The sequence below is a fragment of the Strigops habroptila genome, chromosome 14 (genome assembly GCF_004027225.2).
Source record: "Strigops habroptila isolate Jane chromosome 14, bStrHab1.2.pri, whole genome shotgun sequence".
NCBI lineage: Eukaryota > Metazoa > Chordata > Aves > Psittaciformes > Psittacidae > Strigops > Strigops habroptila.
This window is the reverse complement of record NC_044290.2, coordinates 1,592,343-1,612,637: the sequence shown is the minus strand read 5'-3', so window position 1 is coordinate 1,612,637 and position 20,295 is coordinate 1,592,343. Positions and strand designations below refer to the sequence as shown.

The following is a 20,295-nucleotide window of genomic DNA, read 5'->3' as shown; positions in this document are numbered from 1 at the left end:
TGTCTTTGCAAGCCCTAGTTCCACGCATGGGAATGTGGAGATTGATGGCACTGCTCCACCGCAGGGAAATCCTTTTATTGCATTGAAGGAGGTGGTGGATACTTGTGGGCTGCTGGCCCTGAAGATAGGAGAGCAGTAACTGGTTCAACTGATCTGCCTGGAGCCAGGACAGCTTGTTGGTCTACGCTGGTGCATCCTCTCAGCTTCTTGATGGTCAGGTACCCCGCATGTACATGAAGGATGCCATTTAAAGAGTTGATAAAGAAATCCAAACCAGCTTTGACTGAATTGCCTAAATTGAATCACCACTGGAGCCAGTTCTGTACCAAGGGGAAGTAATTCAGCTTCAGCAAAGTTTCAACAGTGGAGATGATTCTTTTTCCCCCCGAAAGCTTAGGTCTGAAGCAGGAGGTGTTACTGCTCAAAGAGCAGTTCAGAGTTTAAGGCTGATTAAGAAAGTTGGAGAAAGATCTCAGCAGCCAAATCAAGAGGTTTGAAGCACCAGAACCTGTTGTAAAACCCCAGGTTGTAATTTGTTGCTGTCCTTATTAATGTCTGTTTTACAAAGTAGGTGATGAAAGTTCAGTGCCTTGTGGTCTGCTCCATCAGACAAGAGCTGGAATAATGACAGGCAATGGGAAATCCAAGAACAGGCTCCTGCAAAAGTTAATAACTCCATTGTGTCAAGAAGGAATCGGATCTGTCACTTGTGCTCAGCTAAACATCAGCAGCCTTTGACGTTAGATGTGGGTCATGTTAAATCCTGGCTTTAGTTAATCTGTGCATTGAAAGGGTGAGAGAGACAAAAGGAGCATTTCAATGGGAAGCTTTAATTTTAGCTGTGCTCTGCTTGGAAGGTGCTGAGGTTGTGGAATATTAGGAAATGTCCTGGAGATGCTGGGCCAGAGGGTAGGAGCAGTGACAGGAGCTCAGGTGGCTTTTTGGTTATTGCATTTTTGGAGTCTGGCTCCTGGGTCTCACCGCGTTTATTGAAGTCACAGTTCAGTTTTTCTTGAAATCCTTCCTTATCTTTCATTATTCATTCTTGATTATTTCCTTACCTTAAATATTCTTGGGGGTTTGAGGATCTCTGGATTTCCATGACCTGGTCCAATCATTGATGGTCCATCATTACTGATGGTCCATCATTGATGTGATGCTATCTGGAAACAAGAAAACCAAGAATCAGGGCCATCTGAATTTCCTTAGCCTGCAGGAAGATGGAGCATCGGTGGATGGAAGGTTTGTAGGTAGATGCAAAAAGTCTTTGTCCAATTCCTTTTAATCCCAGACAACCAACCACCGAGTGCATAATAACTGCATCTATGAAAGGCATTTGGGGACTTCTCTTTCACCAGCTCTTCTGCAATTACATGAGCAGCTGGATAAACTGTTAAAGACACAAATCATATTCAGATTGCAGCAGTGGAGGAGCCAACCCCTGGACTTGGGGGTCGGAGCTAGGTTGTCTGAAGGTCCTTTCCAACCCAAACCATTCTATGATTCTATGACTTGCTGCTGCTGTGCTGTGACACTGCTGGCTGTACACAGGCCCTTAACAGGGGCTTTACGTGCAGCCTGTCCAGTGGCTCTGCCGTTATCATACCATGTTACATGTTAATATCCTCCCTACACACTGAAGTAGGGCTTTACAAGCCCAGCTTGACCCCCTGTGTGAAAACCGCCTGACAGCTCTTATGACAAGGCTCCCTGTGCTAATTGTCTCATTACAAAACCTGGAAGAACCTGTGTCTTAATTGCTGCAGCTAACAAAGAATTAATGAGTTTGGACCTGGTGTGCATGTGAGTGTTGGCCAGAACAAGGAAGACTACCCCAAAGCAAGTGAGCAGGAATTCCTTTTAGCAGATACGGGCAGTTACTGCTTTGATCTGCATCCAGCACCCATTGCCACCTGAGCCTGAGCTGATCAGGCTGGTGTCTGTGTTGCTTGGTTCAAATGAAGGTGACTCCAGAAGTTGTTCCCCTCAAAAGACAGCAAAATGGCAGAGATTTGTCTAGACAAATGAAGGTATTGGTGAAACCAAAGGGAAAAAGAGCAACCTTATGCACCCAGGGGTAGAAGGCTCGGCAGGCAGCAGGGGGTTGACTTTGTCAAACACTGTTCATGTTTGTCCTGACTAATTGGAATGATCATCTCTAAGGATATGAGCATCTTCAGTGGGATTCCTTTTCGCCTGGCGAGTCATGTCCTCTCCCTCAGCAGATTAAAATGGACATTTCTATGTGTAGTTTGAGTTCAGCTCATCCTCATGAAACACAAGAGCTCAGAGGAACTCTTTCTGAAGCACCTCGTTCACTGGTGGTAAAAGGAGTCAGAGGTGAGTGTCCTGTTGTCAGACATGGACACTGTTCAGCTCTAAGGTGGGATTTGACTCCAATGTAAGATGCTCAGATGCACGTGTGTGAGGATAGCTGGGTTCATCCAGGGCTGGGGAGGGAGAAGGCTGTTCAGCTCCCCCTGCCATGGACTCAAGGTGGGGTTTCACTCTGTTGCCCAAGTGTGGGTATCTAGTGCTGTTTGAAACAAGTCAGGACATCCCACCTGGGCGCCAGTGATGTACAAAGGCATGGGTGTCTTCCTCTTGTATCTGCCTGCTCCGTGTGGGTGTCTTGTCCCAACTGCTTGAGCTGTATTGCTTTGGAGGCTCCCTTGGCTGTAGAGTCGGTGTCTCCTGAGATGAACCATGTAGTTGTATTGACTTGGTAGAACTGTGAGAAATTCCAAGTATTCTTACACAACATGATTTCTATCCACCATTCTCACTGGGGTTTTGTCTCTGGACTTCGCATTCAGCAGCATGCTGAAGTCCACTAAATGCCTCAGCATTGTCTTCCGTGGCGCCACCTCTTCCCTGGCATCAGCTGGCCAAGGGCCATAGGATGGAACTTTGGTTCAGGACCTCACATAGACATAAACTGGTTTCTCCTGTTTGGCAGCAGGAAATATGTGTATGAACCATTGGGGGGGAACTGCCCCAAAGGGCAACAAGAGTCTCCAGGGAGGTAGGCACTAGCAGACGGGCTGTGGGTGAAGAAGGGGAACCAAGGGGAGAAGGAAGCCAGCAGTGGGCATGGTTTCTGTGGTGAACACACAAACACATGCAGGTCACTGCTGACCTGGAAACCCAGTTGGGTCCGGATTGAGAGGTGCTCCTTCCTGATAACAAGGAAGCCTCAAAATCTGTGATCATCTTAAACTCCTGGTTTTAAGAGTTTAAGAGCTGGTTTTGAACCATTACAGAAAGCTCAGCAAGAACTGGCTGTAATAAACCAGCTCACATTTGTTGTCGCATCCCACAGGAAATGTTTAGGTGAGGAGAAGCTGGAAACCACAGTCCAGCATGGTGGGCAAGAAGGGGCTGGAGTAGGATTAGGCAAGGTCTACAGGAATGGCAGTCCTGGCGCCTTGTCTTAGCATTATATCACTCACTATTACTGATGTTGCTGGAGCAAGGTCACCCATCAGGCCTTTATAACCCCTTAGGCTCATCAGAAGATGTTACCTGTTACTTTCCCTCTGGAACAGGTCCCATCTGCAGTTGTGCAACACTACCTTGCGCTTCTGTGGCATCTTTTCATGCCTCTGGGTCCCACCACGCACTGCAGAGTTAAATCGATTGGTATGCTCCAGGCAATTTCCCCTTGATTAAAGAAGACAGGTCTGTGCACTGACAGAGATGGGGATTATGCTTTTAGAAACAAATCCCCCGCTGGCTCACACCAGAGAAAGCCCTGGTGCTGTCTTTCTTTCCATCTGAAAGGGTTACCATAGTATTGTGCTCTAAATTATATCTGTCATCTCTGTAAAATAATAATCATAGGCTCAGCAGGGTTGTATTTTGCTTTTTATTCCCATTTCTAACAAGATTTTCAAGCAGCATGTCACATTAAGATCTGTGGCAGCTGAGGAAGAACAGCCTCTATCTCTTCCTGACAGCAAGATGATAGCAGTGGCCCCAGCGTGCCTGTCCCCAACTGAGCTTTGCCTCCGTGCAGGCATTAGTGGGTGGCAGACTTCACACTCCTTTGCATGGAGAGGGGGTTTCATATCTCCCCATGGTTGAACTCACTAAAGACCCCTGCAAGTTTCAGGCTGGCAAATGCCAGAAGGAACCTGGTGTGTTACCTGCTGCTGTGGGACAGGAGAGGGGACAGAAATGGCTGCGAGACTGGCGCAGGGTCAGCAGCACCTTTGGTTTGTGCCTTGCTTTGTGCAGTTGATTGGCAGGACTTAGCCTTGGGCTTGGTTCTGGTGACCTGAGCAGTCTGGTTTCAGAGTGTCCCCCTCTTCCTGTCTTAGTGTCTCTGGTATTTCTCTTCCTAACAGAGATTACTGGCACAGGGTGCCCAGAGCAGCTGTGGCTGCCCCATCCCTGGCAGTGTTCAAGGCCAGGTTGGACACAGGGGCTTGGAGCAACCTGCTCTAGTGGAAGGTGTCCCTGCCTGTGGCAGGGGGTTGGAACTGGATGAGCTTTAAGGTCCCTTCCAACCCAAACCAGTCTGGGATTCTATGATCCAGATGCCAGTGGCTGGTTATGGGCTGCTCCTTCACACACAGCAGCCACAGCACTGCCCAAGTGCCAAAGGGGTGTCTGGAGCTGCTCGTCTTGCTACAAGATCTTTAAACAGGACTCTGAGTGCATGGCCCACACACTGTTGATTGTAAACCTGTGGTTTATTGTATATATTTCTATACTATTTTATATTATTATGTTTTCATGTCACTACTGTGCTCAAAGTGCTGAGGATGCTCCAGGAGCCCCAAAAGTAACGTCAGATGACCTTTGAAGGTCCCTTCCAAGCCAAACTATTCTGTGATTCTATGATCAGGAAGGAGGAGAGCAGGGTGCTCAGTGCGACGGCACAGGCCAGCTGGAAAGGGGTCACTGCACTGCGCAAATGGTATTTACACTGCAAAGAATGAGAGAAAAGTAATTTCTTTTTCTTACCTTTTTATGCCTGGGAGACTTTCTATCCTGCCACCTGATGGCCCTGGGAGGGAGCAGGGTAAGGCCCCTCGTGTCCCCTCCCAGGCTGGTGGCATGGGAAGCTCCACGTGCCAGGTTGCTCACAGCAGCACTAGCAGGAAGCCAGCCCGCTGCAGGGTGCCTTGTGGCACCTTAGCAAGCCTGGTGTCCAGAACTCACACTGTGTTGCTTCAGCCCTTGATGACAGGACCTGTGTTACAGTTCAACAGGCTTTGCCACAATGTCTTGAATGTCCCCGGTGCTTTTTATGTATTTATTTATTCATTTTAAACACAAACATTCAACTTTCCTTTACATCTTGGTTTTGGTGTTTCTAGGTAATAGTATGCAAAGTCTTTGACTTTCCATGACTGTCCTGTATATGCCCCTTCCTGAGGGCCACGGAGCTGCTGCGAGGGCTGGAGCAGCTCTACGCTGGAGCCAGGCTGAGAGAGCTGGGCTGGGGCAGCCTGGAGAAGAGAAGGCTCCTGAAGGGGAGACCTTAGAGCAGCTCCAGTGCCTAAAGGGGCTCCAGGAAACCTGGAGAGGGGCTTTGGACAAGGGCCTGGAGGGACAGGCCAAGGGGAATGGCTTTAACCTGCCAGAGGGGAGACTGAGATGAGCTCTGAGGCAGAAGCTCTTCCCTGTGAGGGTGCTGAGGCGCTGGCACAGGGTGCCCAGCTGGTCTTTCATGGGAGGCTTCTGAGGTTTTGGGGGGAAGCAATGCTTGTGGGAGAGGATACAGTTCGAGAGAGCTGGCTGAGTGTGTGGCTGGAGTGTGTGGCTTTTCGAGACCATTCCTGGTCAGAGGATAGAGCTAATGCAGCATTTGAGGTAATGCTGTGGTCTAGGGCTCATTACTGGAGATGCGGTGGGAATTGTCCTGCTCTGGGCCGGGGCTGCTGCCTGCCCAGGTGTATGGACACTGTAAAGTGTGAGCAGACTGATCCTTGTCGCTGTTGGCAGAACTCTGATGGGCAGCAGAGATGTCTCCTGGCCTTCCCTCAGCACATGAGGTGGGTGCAGAGCATGTAAGGTCCTGCTGCGAGGGGACACACTCCCCGCCAGGCCGATGGGATGGATCATGGGTGCTCTTCACTCTCCTCCTTTTGATGGAGATCATGGGAAATACAGCCAAGCACCTGGCTACAGTCAGGTCCTGCCTTGTCAGAGACATGACAGCCCATCGCTGGTGGTATGTTGGACACGGCAGACAAGGCTTGCTGGGATGATGAGCATATTCCCTGTTTCCGTGCCAAATATGCAGCATCTGCTGGGATGATCATTAAGCTGCTGAGGAGCCTGGTCATAAATCCTGATGCGATGAGCATGGGCTGGAGGATGACAGGTCCCCCACAACACCCCAACAGGCACAGCTGCAGCTCAGCTGGGGCCACTTCTGGCCTTCAGCTATTTCATCATCAATGTCATGATCACAAATCATTCAGGCTTAAGGGCCCTCCAGAGGTCATCCAGTCCAACCCCTGCCAAGGCAGGGCCACCCAGAGCAGGTCACACAGGAACGTGTCCAGGCAGGTTTGGAATGTCTCCAGAGAGGGAGACTCCACAACCCCTCTGGGCAGCCTGTGCCAGGGCTCTGCCACCCTCAATGGAAAGAAGTTCTTCCTCATGTTGAGGTGAAACTTGTTGTGTTTTAGTTTATGGCCATTGCTCCTTGTCCTGTCGCTGGGCACCACTGAAAAGAGTCTGGCGCCACCCTACTGGCACCCACCTTTGAGATATTGATCTGCTCTGATGAGATCCCCTCTCAGCCTGCTCTTCTCCAGACTAACCAGGCCCAGATCCCGCAATCTCTCCTCATAGGAGAGATGCTCCAGATCCCTGAGCATCCTTGTGGCCTCCGCTGGACCTTCTCCAGTAGCTCCTTGTCTGTCTTGTACTGAGCACAGTAAAATGTGAAACTGAAACAAATTGAGCCATGATATTTGACATCATTTTCTAGGGAAGCCTGTGGCTTCCTAACCAGCTTCTAGCCTTTCCAGCAAGGAGAAGAAGCTGAAAGATGTGGCTGAAATACAACCATGTATTTCATCCATCACTCGTGCATCTCAGTTGTAGACACTATGGCAACTGCTGGATGCTCAAGGTGACAGGCAAAGCATCCCATAGCTCTTTGGAGCTGCTGCTGGTTGTGTTCACAGAAGAGCTGAGGGGAGTGAGGAGGGCTGGGTTTGCAATGAGGCAAAAGGGGAGATGTTCAGGTGTTAAGTTAATAAAGTGATTACGGAGGTGTGAAATGTGGGATTTCCTCTCTCTGAGGGAGCCTTACAGGTGCTTGCATCAAGAACACAACCACTTGTGTGGCTTGCGGTATATTTAGAGTGACTGAGTGCTACTTATTTTAACATCAGTTTAGAACCTCATGGGTTTCACCTTTCTCTCTTCAAGCTGACAGCTCTTCTCACTCAGTTTTCCTTCCTGAAATAAAGAGAATAACAATTGGGCAGCTGTAATGACAAATGTGAAACCCAAACGACCTGAGCCATGGGCCCGTGAGCTGGGAGGGACTGCTTCCCATGGCTTTTAATACATGGTGTATTTTACATAGAAATGATGAGATGTTAGGAATAAAAGCTATTTAATTCATGCCATTGAAAACCCCGTGTGCTGTTTAATAGGTTTAGTTATAGGCGACACCTTTTTGAGATATAATTCTTTAATGCAGTTTAATAGAGCTCATGGTAAACACACTGGGATAAGCGGACAGCAACTAATATTTCCTGCAGGCAGAATGCACCTAATTAAAATGAATTGATTTAAAATGAAAAAGAAATACATAAAAAGCATCACCACTACGATTTCCAAACTATCTTTCTTCTTGACAAGGCACCCATAGCATGGTGTTGGGATGCAAAAAGCCACAGAGCTGGGCTCTGCATGCTCTTTGCTGCTGAGACCAGGACCTCCAGCCCAGCCAGGCTGCCCTGGGGGTGCTGTCTGCAGTCTCAAAATGAGTATAATGAATATGAACTGCTTTGGGAGATTGGGGATAGCAAAGAGCATGTTATTGAGGGGTGTTGAGTAAGGGTTTGTTCAGAAGTTCAGTTGCAAGTTGCTGTAACAGCTCTGCATTTAGAGTGGTTCAGCCTATCTAGTGTGATAACCTGGATGCTAGGGGTGAGGTTTACTGAGTGTCTTTGCTCTCCACAGGGCCTTCTGTTCTCTACCCCTGCATGTCTGAAGCAACCCCAAGACCTAGTGAAACTCTACCTGCATGAGTCAACCCGGGTGTACCGGGATAAGATGGTTGAAGAAAAGGATTATGGTACCTTTGATAAAATCCAGCTGGAGATGGTGAAGAAATTCTATGATGTAAATTTTGGGGTTCACAAATCTGATAATAACGTATGATGTGCTTACAGGAGAAATGTTTCTTGGGAAAGCCAAGTTTGACCCAAGATCTGCCCATCATCCATTTGTTTGGAGGGCAATGTTCTTGATGGGAGCCCAGGAGCAAAACCTCTGTCAACCGTATCCTGGGCTGCGGTGTTGTGATATGAGTAAAGGATGCACTTCATAAGGGCACTGGGGAGAGGAGATTTGGGTCTGTGAATGAATTAAATTCCTTTATTTAAGTGCTTTGAGTCTCATGTGGTAAAAGCAGGAGAACGATCAGATCCCTTGTCTTGGTGAGAGCAAAGTGAAATGTGGGCACAAATCCCTAGTGCTTTCCCTATTGCCAAAATATGTATATTATTTCTTTTACAGGAAATTGAGGAAACTTTAGAGCAGACCAAGAGAATGAATGTTTATTGCCATTTTGCTAAAGGGATCAGTGAACCCTGCTATAGGCCGGTTCCAACCTGGGAGGAGTTGAACCAGATCCTTGTGGAAGCCTTGGACAACTACAATGAAGTCAATCCTGCCATGAATTTGGTGCTGTTTGAGGATGCCATGTGCCATGTGTAAGGGGATTTTCTGGCTTTATAGTCATCACAGCATTTATCTGTGTAGATTGCTTCTGCGGAGTTTCCTGGAGGATGTAGGTATCAGTAACAGGTCTGTCCCATGAGACCCCCCTGCAGTCGTGCATCCAGCCCTGGGCAAAATATAAGAGGGATGTGGAGCTGTTGGAGTGAGTCCAGAGGTGGCCACGGAGCTGCTGCGAGGGCTGGAGCAGCTCTGCTCTGGAGCCAGGCTGAGAGAGCTGGGCTGGGGCAGCCTGGAGAAGAGAAGGCTCCTGAAGGGGAGACCTTAGAGCAGCTCCAGTGCCTAAAGGGGCTCCAGGAAACCTGGAGAGGGGCTTTGGACAAGGGCCTGTAGGGACAGGCCAAGGGGAATGGCTTTATCCTGCCAGAGGGGAGGTTGAGATGAGCTCTGAGGCAGAAGCTCTTCCCTGTGAGGGTGCTGAGGCGCTGGCACAGACTTTTCCCAGAGAAGCTGTGGCTGCCCCATCCCTGGCAGTGTTCAAGGCCAGGTTGGACACAGGGGCTTGGAGCAACCTGCTCTAGTGGAAGGTGTCCCTGCCCGTGGCAGGGGATTGGAGCTGGATGAGCTTTAAGGTCCCTTCCAACACAAACCATTCCATGATTCACAAAGCACACAGCCCTGGGAGCACATCAAGGACATAGGCCATACTGTCATCTTTGGGGAGAGCTAGCAGAGAGAATTGAAAGCAGGAATTCTAAAGCTTTCCTCACAAACCGGAATGCTTTTCTGGGTATAATTTCACTGTCAGTGGGAGTGTGCACATAGATCATGAAATGCTTGAGCTGTAATAAAGCAGTACAATATTTCTTACAATCTGATGTGAAAAATTAATTAGATTAGGCTAGAAAAATACTCGGTTAAGTGAACTGGATAAAAGGCAGCACTGTGAAGAGGGGAGTGGTGCTGGCATGTGAGGCAGAAGACAGGGAGGTTTTCACAGGTAGGATCTTCTAACCCATCCTCACCTGGGGTTGTAACACATGGGGATTTCAGCATTTTCTTAAGGAGAATAAATTGGAGGCAGACAGAGCTCACCACGTGAACAGACCTAGAAAGTCATAGCAAGTTCATTTGAAGAGGGAGAAAATACTAGTGTTGATTTGGATAAATAAGAAACATGGACTGTGTTTTCCAGACAGGTTTTCTGCCCTTCTAGGCATATATGGACATGCTTTAATGCACAGCAGGACTCTTCACCTGAACATGAACTCCAAATGCCTGGTGAAGAGAAACCTTTACTGGGGAGGTGCACTAGAGCCTTGTGTTTTGTCCTTAGTTTTTGCTTGTCTCTCTAATGTGTTTTTCCCTGCAAAGATGTCCAGGCCTCCACCTTAAAATAACTCTGTCTAGCAGGACTTGGCAGGTGGACAAAAATAATTGGACGGAGTCTGAATTGCCGCCAAACTATTTTTTCATCAGCTCTGTCCTTTGTCCAGGTCTCGGCAGAGATGGGGATTGATTGCTGCCATGTCGCTCAGGTTGACATTTTTCATCCCATTCAGAATACAATTTCTCAGGGAACAAAACAGGTGTTGAAAAGCAGTGGGCAGAGAAAAAGAAAAATGCTGTGATTAATGAGAGGTTTTGGATGCTTCGATTTAGCTGCCGCATCAACCGTATCCTGGAGTCCCCCAGAGGAAACGCTCTGCTGGTCGGGGTGGGTGGAAGTGGCAAGCAGAGCCTGACCAGGCTGGCAGCCTTCATTAGCTCTCTGGAGGTTTTCCAGATCACCCTGAGGAAAGGCTATGGCATCCCTGAGCTGAAGGTAAGCGACTCTTAAGGCTGAGCTTGGAGGGGAAGGAAATCAAAAGCAGAACTTGCCCTGAAAACTTCACTCTGCTGCGTACTGGAGTGACACTGATGCTAAAAAGCTCCAGGCATGATATGGGACCATGGAGAGGAGCAATGCCTCTCAAAATACCTTGCTGAAGTGTGTCTGCATAGTGCTTGTTGCCGTCTGCCAGTCCTCTGAGCTGGCCAGGCCTGAGGCCATCAAGCCTAAGACTTCGTATCAGCACTGGGCTGTGCTAAGGAACCCTCATTATTTCCTAGAAAAACCTCAGTTTCTAGATTTAATAGAAATTAAGCCAAGATGTGGTAATTGGCTCATCCATGAGGTACCTCTTGTGGGGTGATACGGAGGTGGAGAAGGAGCAGTAGAGAGTAAGAAGAGAGTTTCCAAATATCCAGTTCTTCCTCTGGTATTTGGTGTAAGAGAGGGGCTGAGTGGTGGATGGGTCACTCCAGATGACACGTGCCTCTGCCTGGGAGTTATAAATTGGCATTTTAAAATAGCACTGAAATGGTTTAAAACTATTGTAGCTGCTGGCAAAATAGTTTTCATTTAAAATGTAAAAACCACAGCCACAGAAACTTCACCTCATTCTGCCTGGGAGATGTGATGGCCAGTGAACCCCGGGCTCCTTCCACAGCAGTGGCACAACTTGATGACATGTGCTTGTGTGCAAGTTGTTTTCATCATGTCACACACAAGCCTGTCCCACCATCTGTTGCCTGTTTTCAGCTCTCCTATTATGTCTTTCAGCCCCACTCGTGGGATTTTCTAGCTCCTACCTGCCTATTTCTTGCAGAAGCCCGTGCTCCCACCCAGGAACATAGCTCAATCATAGATAATAAATTAATACACTTATTTTCAAAGCATCTCTTTGTTTCCCTGTCTGTGGAGGTGGAAGGTAATTCGCTGTTCCCTTCACTCACTGATGAAAGTAATGATTCTTTTAGAGGAAACTTTGCATGTGCTGAATTTATAAGAGAGTTGCTCAAACTTTGGCCAGTGTGTTCCTTCAAGGGCCCCTGGATCCTGCTTGGAGGGATAGGAAAGAAAAGATAGAGTTTGAGCAGGATGATGGTGGGTTTCCCATCTCATAAACAACTTGTATTTCAAAGAGATGGTGTCCTTCGTTAGGAGGACACTGTCCCCTTTGAAATGAAATAGCTTTTCTATGCGAGCAGGTCTCTATCAGCATCGCTGCACTGAGTGGGAGACCAAAGGGTGAGTGCCTGCTTGGACTCTGGAAGAGAGGAAGAAATACCCAACTGAAGAAATCAAGGGGATATCAAGGACCAACATTTCTGGTCACTGCAGTCTCTCCCAGCCCCTGTGGTGCTTTATCCTCCCTGTGTGTGCGATATGCTGCAACCACAGCCTGGGGCAGTGTGAGCCTTTATGAACTCCCCTTGCAGTCTCCACACTAATGTCTTCAGTCACATCCATTGACTTCTGAGTGTTTCAGCCACAGGAATTTCTTTTGTCTAGTGGTACTGACCAAGGCTTTCTTCTGATTTCTGTGTTGCACAGACCTGGGCATAATGTCAAGTCTTCCTTGGTAATGTCTTACAATGATGATAGCAATAGTCTCGCCCATATAACCTGAAAACCTCAGCCACGAAGACGGGAAGTGGCCAAAGGGCTGTTTCATGCTAATGAATTGCAGTTGCTTTGCTCTTGGTTAACAGGAATATGCTGAAATGTCCTGCTTGTAGGTGTGGTACCCAGCCCATGCTCTGCAGAATGGAGGTGCAGCCCCTAAGTCCTCTTGCTTTTCAACCTCCAGGCAGACCTGGCAAACCAGTACCTGAAAGCTGGCGTGAAGAACATGGGCACCGTGTTCCTGATGACTGACGCGCAAGTGGCGGACGAGCAGTTCTTGGTGCTGGTGAATGACTTCTTAGCATCAGGTACATCTCTTGCTGCTTTCATTTCTCCTCTCCACTTTTCAATGTAGTTTTGGTCATGGTAGCATCTGTAGTTGTAGAGTACGTGGAAGGGCAATCTATGAAGTAAGCTAGAATATATATATATCTGGGTTAAGCTCTAGAGTAAAAGCAGTGCTAAGGTTTCTTTGGTAAGGATGTGCTCCATCATCTGGTACACTTTTTTTCTTCTTCTGATGTCCTGTACCCAGTTTTTCCATACTTCATGGTGTACTCTATGTGGTTGTTATGTGTCATGTCTGATGTGATATTGCAGCTGAGGACAGCTAAAGGAATGTATTGACGGATGAGGATTTTGACCTAAGGATCCCATGCATCCTCATTCTAGTTACCTAATAAAATCAGTTTGTTCCTGTCTAGAATATTTGACTGGAGTACCTGTGGTTATTATTGCCTTATTTATGAATTGAGAGTGGGAAGATACCAGCTGGTTCAGGTGACCTCCATGGATAGTGACGGGTGGAGAGTTGACAGCACAGTGGAGTGGTAGCTTTGTGAGTAACTCCAGAGTTGACATATGTGGCTATAAACTGGCCATGTGGTTTCAGCAGCAAACAAGCTCTGCCTGTGACGATTTTGAAACCAGGAGTAAGAATAGGGGTTGCTGTGAAGGGCGACGAGTAGCTCCCACCACCTCCTGTGTGTGGTGTATATGGCACAAACATCTCATGACTTGGAGTGAAGCTCTTCAGTGTCCTGCAGCAAGGGGCAGGTGGAGCAGCCTGGCTTTGGGACGTCCAGGTCGTTTTATGGTGGCTTTGAAGGGTGTTCTGTTTTAACAGTGGTTGCTATGTGGGGGTCTAGGGACAAGTCAGAGTCCTCAAGTTCCAGGGAGGAAGGGACCCTGAAGGGACTGTGACTTCCCATGACATGAGCTCCTGCTGCCCAGAGGGTGCTGTGGATGGCTCTGGCTGCTCTTGGCTACCTGTGTGCTTGTTTCACTTCTTATCATCACCTAAGCAGCTAGAACAAGATACACATTTTAGTGTTTCTTAGAAACGAATGTATTTCTCATGGGTGTATTTTTCTAAGTGAGTAGTGTTCATATTGGCAGTATCTTGCTCAATAACGATGATTTCAATCAGATCAGAAACCAGAAAGGAAGTGAATAGGTGATAAATTAAGGCCCCACTAAAAAAATCCAGGTTTGGTACATTTTTGGCCATCAGAGCTATTAACTTCTAACAGTTTTTCAAAGGTTTCAAAATATTTTGGTGATCTGGGGGTAATTTGGCCGCTGCTGGACATGGTGTTGAACAGCCGCAGGAATTGGACATGTAACAGATTCATTTCCCAAACTAGAATGATTTTGTGACCATATATAGCCTGGTCAGTATTGGATTATAATGGTTTTTGTAGTCTAATTAGCACTGTAGATCTGAAAAAAAAATGGACTTTGGGTATTTTGAGTCTGTTCTATATACCTTGTGCTTTCATAAGGAAGTTTGCTCTCACAAGTGTTTCTTCATTAGCAGAATGACCTGTGCCACCTTGCTGCTGTGGGGCCCATGAGCTCGTGCAATGAGCTGCTTCCCTTTGCTCTGGGACTGCAGCAAAACCCAGAGCAGAAAACCAACACGTGTCTTCTTTTCTTAGGTGAAATCCCGGATCTCTTTCCCGACGATGAAGTTGAAAACATCATCAACAGTGTGAGGCATGAAGTCAAAGGCCGGGGGCTGGTGGACTCCAGGGAGACTTGCTGGAAGTTCTTTATAGAGCGTGTTCGACGACAGCTGAAGGTGAGATGTTCAGAGGGAGTTTGTGTTCTCACCATCGACCTTGCTGCAGGGACAGAGCGTGGAGATGCTTTGGGCTGCCTTGTGGGGAGGTCAGACTGCAGCCTGGAAGGCTTTTCTGCCTGTTCATGAACTGAGCTGAGATTCTTGAAGCATGTAGTACTAAAGCATAGGAAATGCTGGGTGTTGCTGTCACTTCTTGGGCTTTAGAAAGTGATGGGAGTTGAAAATTTTCTCTTTCAAGAGCTGAGCAGGACCAGCCTTCCCATTTTCAGAGCTATGCACAGGGGGTCAGCGGGGATCAGAACTGAGTCTTGCTGCTTGGAAAATTTGCACTGAGGGTCTTCATGTTGTTGATAATTCACAACCAGAAGAATTAAAAACCCCACAACGTTATCTTAGAACCAGAATGCTGGGCACTGAGTGGGACACAACATGCTTACGGCTTTTCTTCCACTCCAGCCCTGGAGAAAGGCCTTGTAAATATGTCCTAAGATCCCAAAACAGTTTCAGGACATCCCAGGTGTGCCCAGCATGTGGAGAAAGTACAGTGCAAGAAGGAGTTAGACTCTTCCAAAGGTATTTAACCATGTGCAGGATTGCACAGTGCTGTGGTCCCAGAGCAAGGAGGTAGCAACCAGGCAGTGAATGAAGACTTGACTTTTGCTTAAGGAAAGCATATCCTCCTCCTTACTTACGGCTTGGTTTGTGGTGGTGGGGCATGTTCACGGAGGTGGGGTGTCCTGTTCCCTTTTTCGTGTAGGTGGGTACACATTTAGGATGTGGAAGATCTGAAGAGTTGATTTTTGAGGGAAAATTCGGAGACCATATATAGAAGCCCAAGGAGATGGAATCCTGCCCTACTCTCTCTCCCTCTCTCAGTGTAGAGGGGAATTTCTGATGAGCACTGATGCTGTTTTGTAGCTCTTAGAGCACCTTGGTTGTCCTCTACCTGGTGTCCCTCCCTAGATATATTCTTGTTCACTATTGAGGTACACTGGAAGGGCAGTGTGAATGTGATTTACTTGAGGCTGAGCCCTTTTCCTTGTCTGCCCTTTGCCTGAACAGCGTGTTAGAGCAGATGGATGGGGTCAGCTGGGAAGTGCTGTTTATTCTCCCCAGCATTGTGTGATGGCATCATGCTCCGTGCAGAAAGCTGATCAAGCCCTTGCTGGCCAGGGCATGCTGAACTTCTGAGAGCAGCATGGCCCAACGGAGCATGAGCACCAACAAGGCCTTGGGGTCTTGAGAGAGAGCAGGTTAGGTGCAGAAGAGGGCTTTTGTACCTGGAGAGCTTTCTGAGAGAGCAACATAGAGGTGCCTGAGGCTTATGCTTGAAGGTGTAGGAAGGATTCCAAAGTGTCTATCTCTTGTGTGTGAGCAAGCAGTGGCCATGTCAGAGAAGCAGTAGCTTTGAGTTCAGCTCTCTCTTCTGAAATGGAAACAGAAGCAGTTTTGTTACAGGCTGGCTTTGGCAGCCTCTAAAAACCAGATCTTGGCCCATGGTGGAGGTGGCGACACCCTATGGAGATGTCTGAGCTGACAGTAGCCTGCCCCATGGCACTTGCAAGGCTATGCACTTACCAGCCAGGACTCACAAGTGGGAGAGGAATGATGCATTGAGTGAGATAGGTACACTACTTCCCGCACTGGCCGTTGTTCAGATATTGCTACTTCACTGCATGGTGGCAAGTTGTATGTGTTCTTCTTTGTGCCAGATTAGCAGAGCTTGTAAATCCAAACTGTGGCGAATGGTGGTGGCGGGTTTTGGTCCTTGGGCCTTATTTTGCTGTAAAGCTGGTGAAGGGGCAGGGAAGAGGAAAGGTTCTTTGCCTTGGCCTGACTTTACACCTTGATGGGGAATTTCCTTCTGGAAAAGGGAGAGCTTGTGCCTCCCTGAGAGGAGCTGAGTGGGCTGGCTGTGGGGTGCTTGAGGCTCCCAGCCTGCAGGGCAAGGCAGGAGGGTGAGAGAAGGGCCCTGAAGACTGAAGGAAGGAGAAATGGGGCAGGAGAATGCTGACCAGGGGAGTAACAGCCCCTTGACCGGGCCCCAGAGAGATATTTCCCACAGACCCACCAACATTGCACCATTTGCTACAAGTCAGACTGAAATGAAAGCCTGGAAGGCAAAGGACTTGCTGTGGAAAACTGCACCAAGCAGGGAGAACGCATTCGCAAATGGGTTTATTCCTGTGCTGCTTTGCTTTGAAATTGCTCTGTTTAAAAACAAAAAGTTCTCATTCTGCTCAAAACAGGTTTTGAGTTTGAGCCACCTCGATGCTGGCCTTTGGGGAACAAAGCCAGGAGAATTTAGATCCATTCCCTTTAATTCCTGGTTGTACCTCTTGAATCTGGATGCCAGTTCCCTGCTGGGTGCAGCTTTGTGTCACTGCTAAAGCAGGGAATTGGGGTTATATTAAACCCCATCTGCAGCCTTGAAAGAGTGCCAGGCTTCTGCTTGTGACCATAGCAATGCTCAGCATTTAATTGGGTTTATTGCAGAGGAAAAACGTGTTTACTGCTGGATAATGCCTTTCCTGGGGCAGGCTTGCTAGCCTGACGTGCAAGGACTTGAGGACAGAGGTTGCTGGTGGTGTGAGGTCTTCCACTGGAAGTGGCAGGTAGGGTCCAGGCTGGGCTGGAGCCTGGTGCTTGCTCCCAGCCGTGTCTTCTCCCCTTCTCCTCCCCTGGCTCCGCAGGTCGCGCTGTGCTTCTCCCCCGTCGGCAGCAGGCTCCGTGTGCGCAGCAGGAGGTTCCCGGCCATCGTCAGCTGCGTGGCCATAGACTGGTTCCAGGAGTGGCCACGGGAGGCCCTCGAGTCCGTCAGCCTTCGCTTCCTGCGAGAGACAGAGGCCGTGGAGGTGAGCACCTCACCTGCCAGCACCCGACCCGGGCCTGGGCTTGGGTTCCTCTGTTGGCCGCCCATGGGTCTGTGGTGCTGGCAGCAGCCACGTGTAGTTTTGTCCCTCTGTTCATGCGAGCAGTGCCTCACACGGTGAGGACGGTATTGCAGAGAGTCATAGAGTCATGGAATAGTTTGGGTTGGAAGGGTTTGCTCACCTGTATTGCTCTCCAACACTTACCCAGGACGCCTGGGTGACTGTTCGGCGAGGAACTGCTGGTACTGCTGTTCACCTTCATTGAACCATGCTTGAAATATGGTCCATGTTTCATACAACTGCCTGACAGGAGGATGGAGCCAGGAGGGGGCTGGTCTCTGCTCCCAAGGAACAAGGGATGGGACAAGAGGAAGTGGCCTCAAGCTGCCCCAGGGGAGGTTTAGATGGAGATGAGGAACAATTCCTTCCCCAGAGGGTGCTCAGGCATTGGAACAGGCTGCCCAGGGCAGGGCTGGAGTCACCGTCCCTGCAAGTGTTCACACACCGTGTACCGAGGCCTCAGTGCCATGGGTTAGTGGTGGCCTTGGCAGTGCTGGGAACGGTTGGACTTGATGAGCTTAAAGGTCTTTTCCAACCCAATTGATTCTACAATTCTGTGTTTCTCAGAGAGGGCCATGGGCCTTAGCAGAGGTATGGCCATGGGCACCACACGCGTGTGTTTGGACACTGATAGTATTGCCAGTGAAATGACTGCTTCGCTAACAAGAGGCACCTTACAAAGCAGTCCAGAAATAACCTAATGCTTATGATTGTTGCAGGGAACTTTTCTCTCCACTGGTGTATCTGAGTGTCTGTAATTCTCAAGGGCAAATTATGTCAAGTTCTCATTGATGACAACCTGCTTCTAGACTAAAAGAGATTCATTTCTGTTTGTTTAGCTTTTCCAGGCAGGATTTGGGAAGAATAAAGTCTCCACTGTTTCTTTTTCTGCGTTTTCACTTTCCCCATTTGTACAGAAGAAAAGCCCAAATTTATACTTAAAAGGCTGTTATTTTGTAAAGCTGAATGCTAGAAAAAGATAAAGCATGAGATAAAAAGATATAAAAGAGGCATAAAGTACACGAGCAGTCAAAGTTATTTTAGAGATAAGAAGTGAAAAGGGATCAACTTAGATGTTACATCCTGGATTTTGCTGTAGCAGAATAAAAAGTTAATAAATTCCTTTATATCCAGCGCAGGAGTGTGTTATATATAGTTGTCCTGTTTCAAATAGTTTCTCCTTGTCTTCTTTATCTTACCTTTAGGATTCAGTGAAAGGTTCAATAAGCAAATTCATGGCCTATGTCCACACAAGTGTCAACGAGGTATCCCAATTGTATCTGAGCAATGAACGACGATATAACTACACCACTCCAAAGTCATTCCTTGAGCAAATCAAACTATATCAGAATTTGCTATTGAAAAAGGGCAAGGATTTAAAGGCAAAAATGGAGCGGCTGGAGAATGGTCTGGAGAAGCTCAAAAGCACATCTGCACAAGTAAGCAAACCCTTTGAGGTTAAAAGCTGATGGTTTTCCCTCTTTCTCTCTTAGGGACATCTCTGCCTCCTGGTTCAAAGGAGAACTTTACAGGTTGAAACTGTACAAAGTGTAAAATTTGTGTTAGATCTTGGCTCTAGTCTGGCTTGAACTGGGCTCCTGGATAAACAGAAGTGATGGTCTGTACTGGAAAGGAAAGGGGAAGAGAAGACGAGGCCCTTAGTGACATGGTTTAGTGGTGGCCTTGGCAGTGCTGGGGCAATGGTTGGATTTCTTTTAATGGTTAAATATCAGCTGTGCTGGTGAAATAGCTTATAAAATACAGGAAGATCCGTGATCTATGGATTTGCATCCAGGACATCTACAGTAACTTCAGCAAAAACCCTCTCAAACTAAATAGAACATCCTTTTAAAATAAGGTTGATCATTTTTCCTTGCATTGTGCTATCCATCTTTAAGGAAAATTAATGTGTGCCCGAAATGTGGATTAGCCATCCCAAAATCCCCTTGCTAAAAAGTAACACAAGTAGAAGTTGTTCTGAGTATTTAAGCAAGGTCTCTGCAGTGACACAAACTGCCTTTCAGAGCTTTGCTTTCTACATCTGTTCTAAACTCCTGTTTTTCTCTCCATTTCATATTCTATTAACTCTTACAAATGTTCATTTACAAGCTTCTACTGTGGCAAACAGGCCTCTCCTGAAGCTGCTCCAAAGAAATGCAGGGGATTGATGTGAATGAAGGACTAGCAGGTTCAACTCCTTCCGTATAGATCTTCTGGATAACGCTGGGAACATAAATCACGTCTGTCACACTGAAGAGGACACATGCCTTACTGGAGGGTGATGTATAGGCTTTATTAGTGCCTCTCAACTCTGGTAGTCTGCATCTCACTTCAAGCAGTTGCTTCTTTCATGATAAGGACAGGTCTTTAGGGACACAGGAGGAGAGTGGGCATGTTTCATGTCCCCTTCGCAGGTTATAGCATCTCCTTTGTAAGGATGCAGCTGAAGGTGAACAGCAACCATCACAACCAGTGATGCCAACCGGAGCAAGGAATACGTGGCCTCAATGCAAAGCAGACCTCACACCTACCTTGCGTATGGAGACAAATAATTATGCTGACCTGTGGGGTACTGCTGCTTTTGGTGACACCCCAGTGGTGGTCAAGAAAGATGGATTGGATCTGTTCTTCATTGGGAGCAACTGATACAAAGCTAACCTTTTGAAAGGAGACAAGTTCCTGTAGTGTTAGTCAGAAACAGGGACCACTCTGTATTCTTCATGTATGTCTTCATATGGGTGTTATGTTGGCAAGGGTTCTCTGATGAGCCACAGTGGTGGTGGAGGACTGGGAGGAACTGGGAAGCCACAGAACCTGTGGGTCTTGTAGGTTTTGCTCTTTCCAGAAGGGTAAAAGAGTGCAAAGTTCCTGTGTGGTTCGAGTAAGGCTGGGGTGAGAAGTGCCTGTTGATTAAGTTGATTAAGATGCAGAGCAGTGAGGACAAA

The 20,295-nt window shown here is 47.8% G+C and overlaps 1 protein-coding gene across 1 annotated transcript in view; it reads left to right on the top strand.

Moving 5' to 3' along the window:
- The window catches only part of DNAH9 (dynein axonemal heavy chain 9), a 167,645-nt gene that overhangs the window by 59,252 nt on the left and 88,098 nt on the right, over positions 1 to 20,295 (top strand). Inside the window, exons 38-44 of the mRNA XM_030506447.1 lie at positions 8,161 to 8,322; positions 8,719 to 8,915; positions 10,543 to 10,705; positions 12,516 to 12,639; positions 14,272 to 14,414; positions 17,111 to 17,272; positions 18,556 to 18,789. Coding sequence (XP_030362307.1) covers positions 8,161 to 8,322; positions 8,719 to 8,915; positions 10,543 to 10,705; positions 12,516 to 12,639; positions 14,272 to 14,414; positions 17,111 to 17,272; positions 18,556 to 18,789 — 1,185 coding nt within the window. The remainder of the gene's footprint in view (positions 1 to 8,160; positions 8,323 to 8,718; positions 8,916 to 10,542; positions 10,706 to 12,515; positions 12,640 to 14,271; positions 14,415 to 17,110; positions 17,273 to 18,555; positions 18,790 to 20,295) is intronic.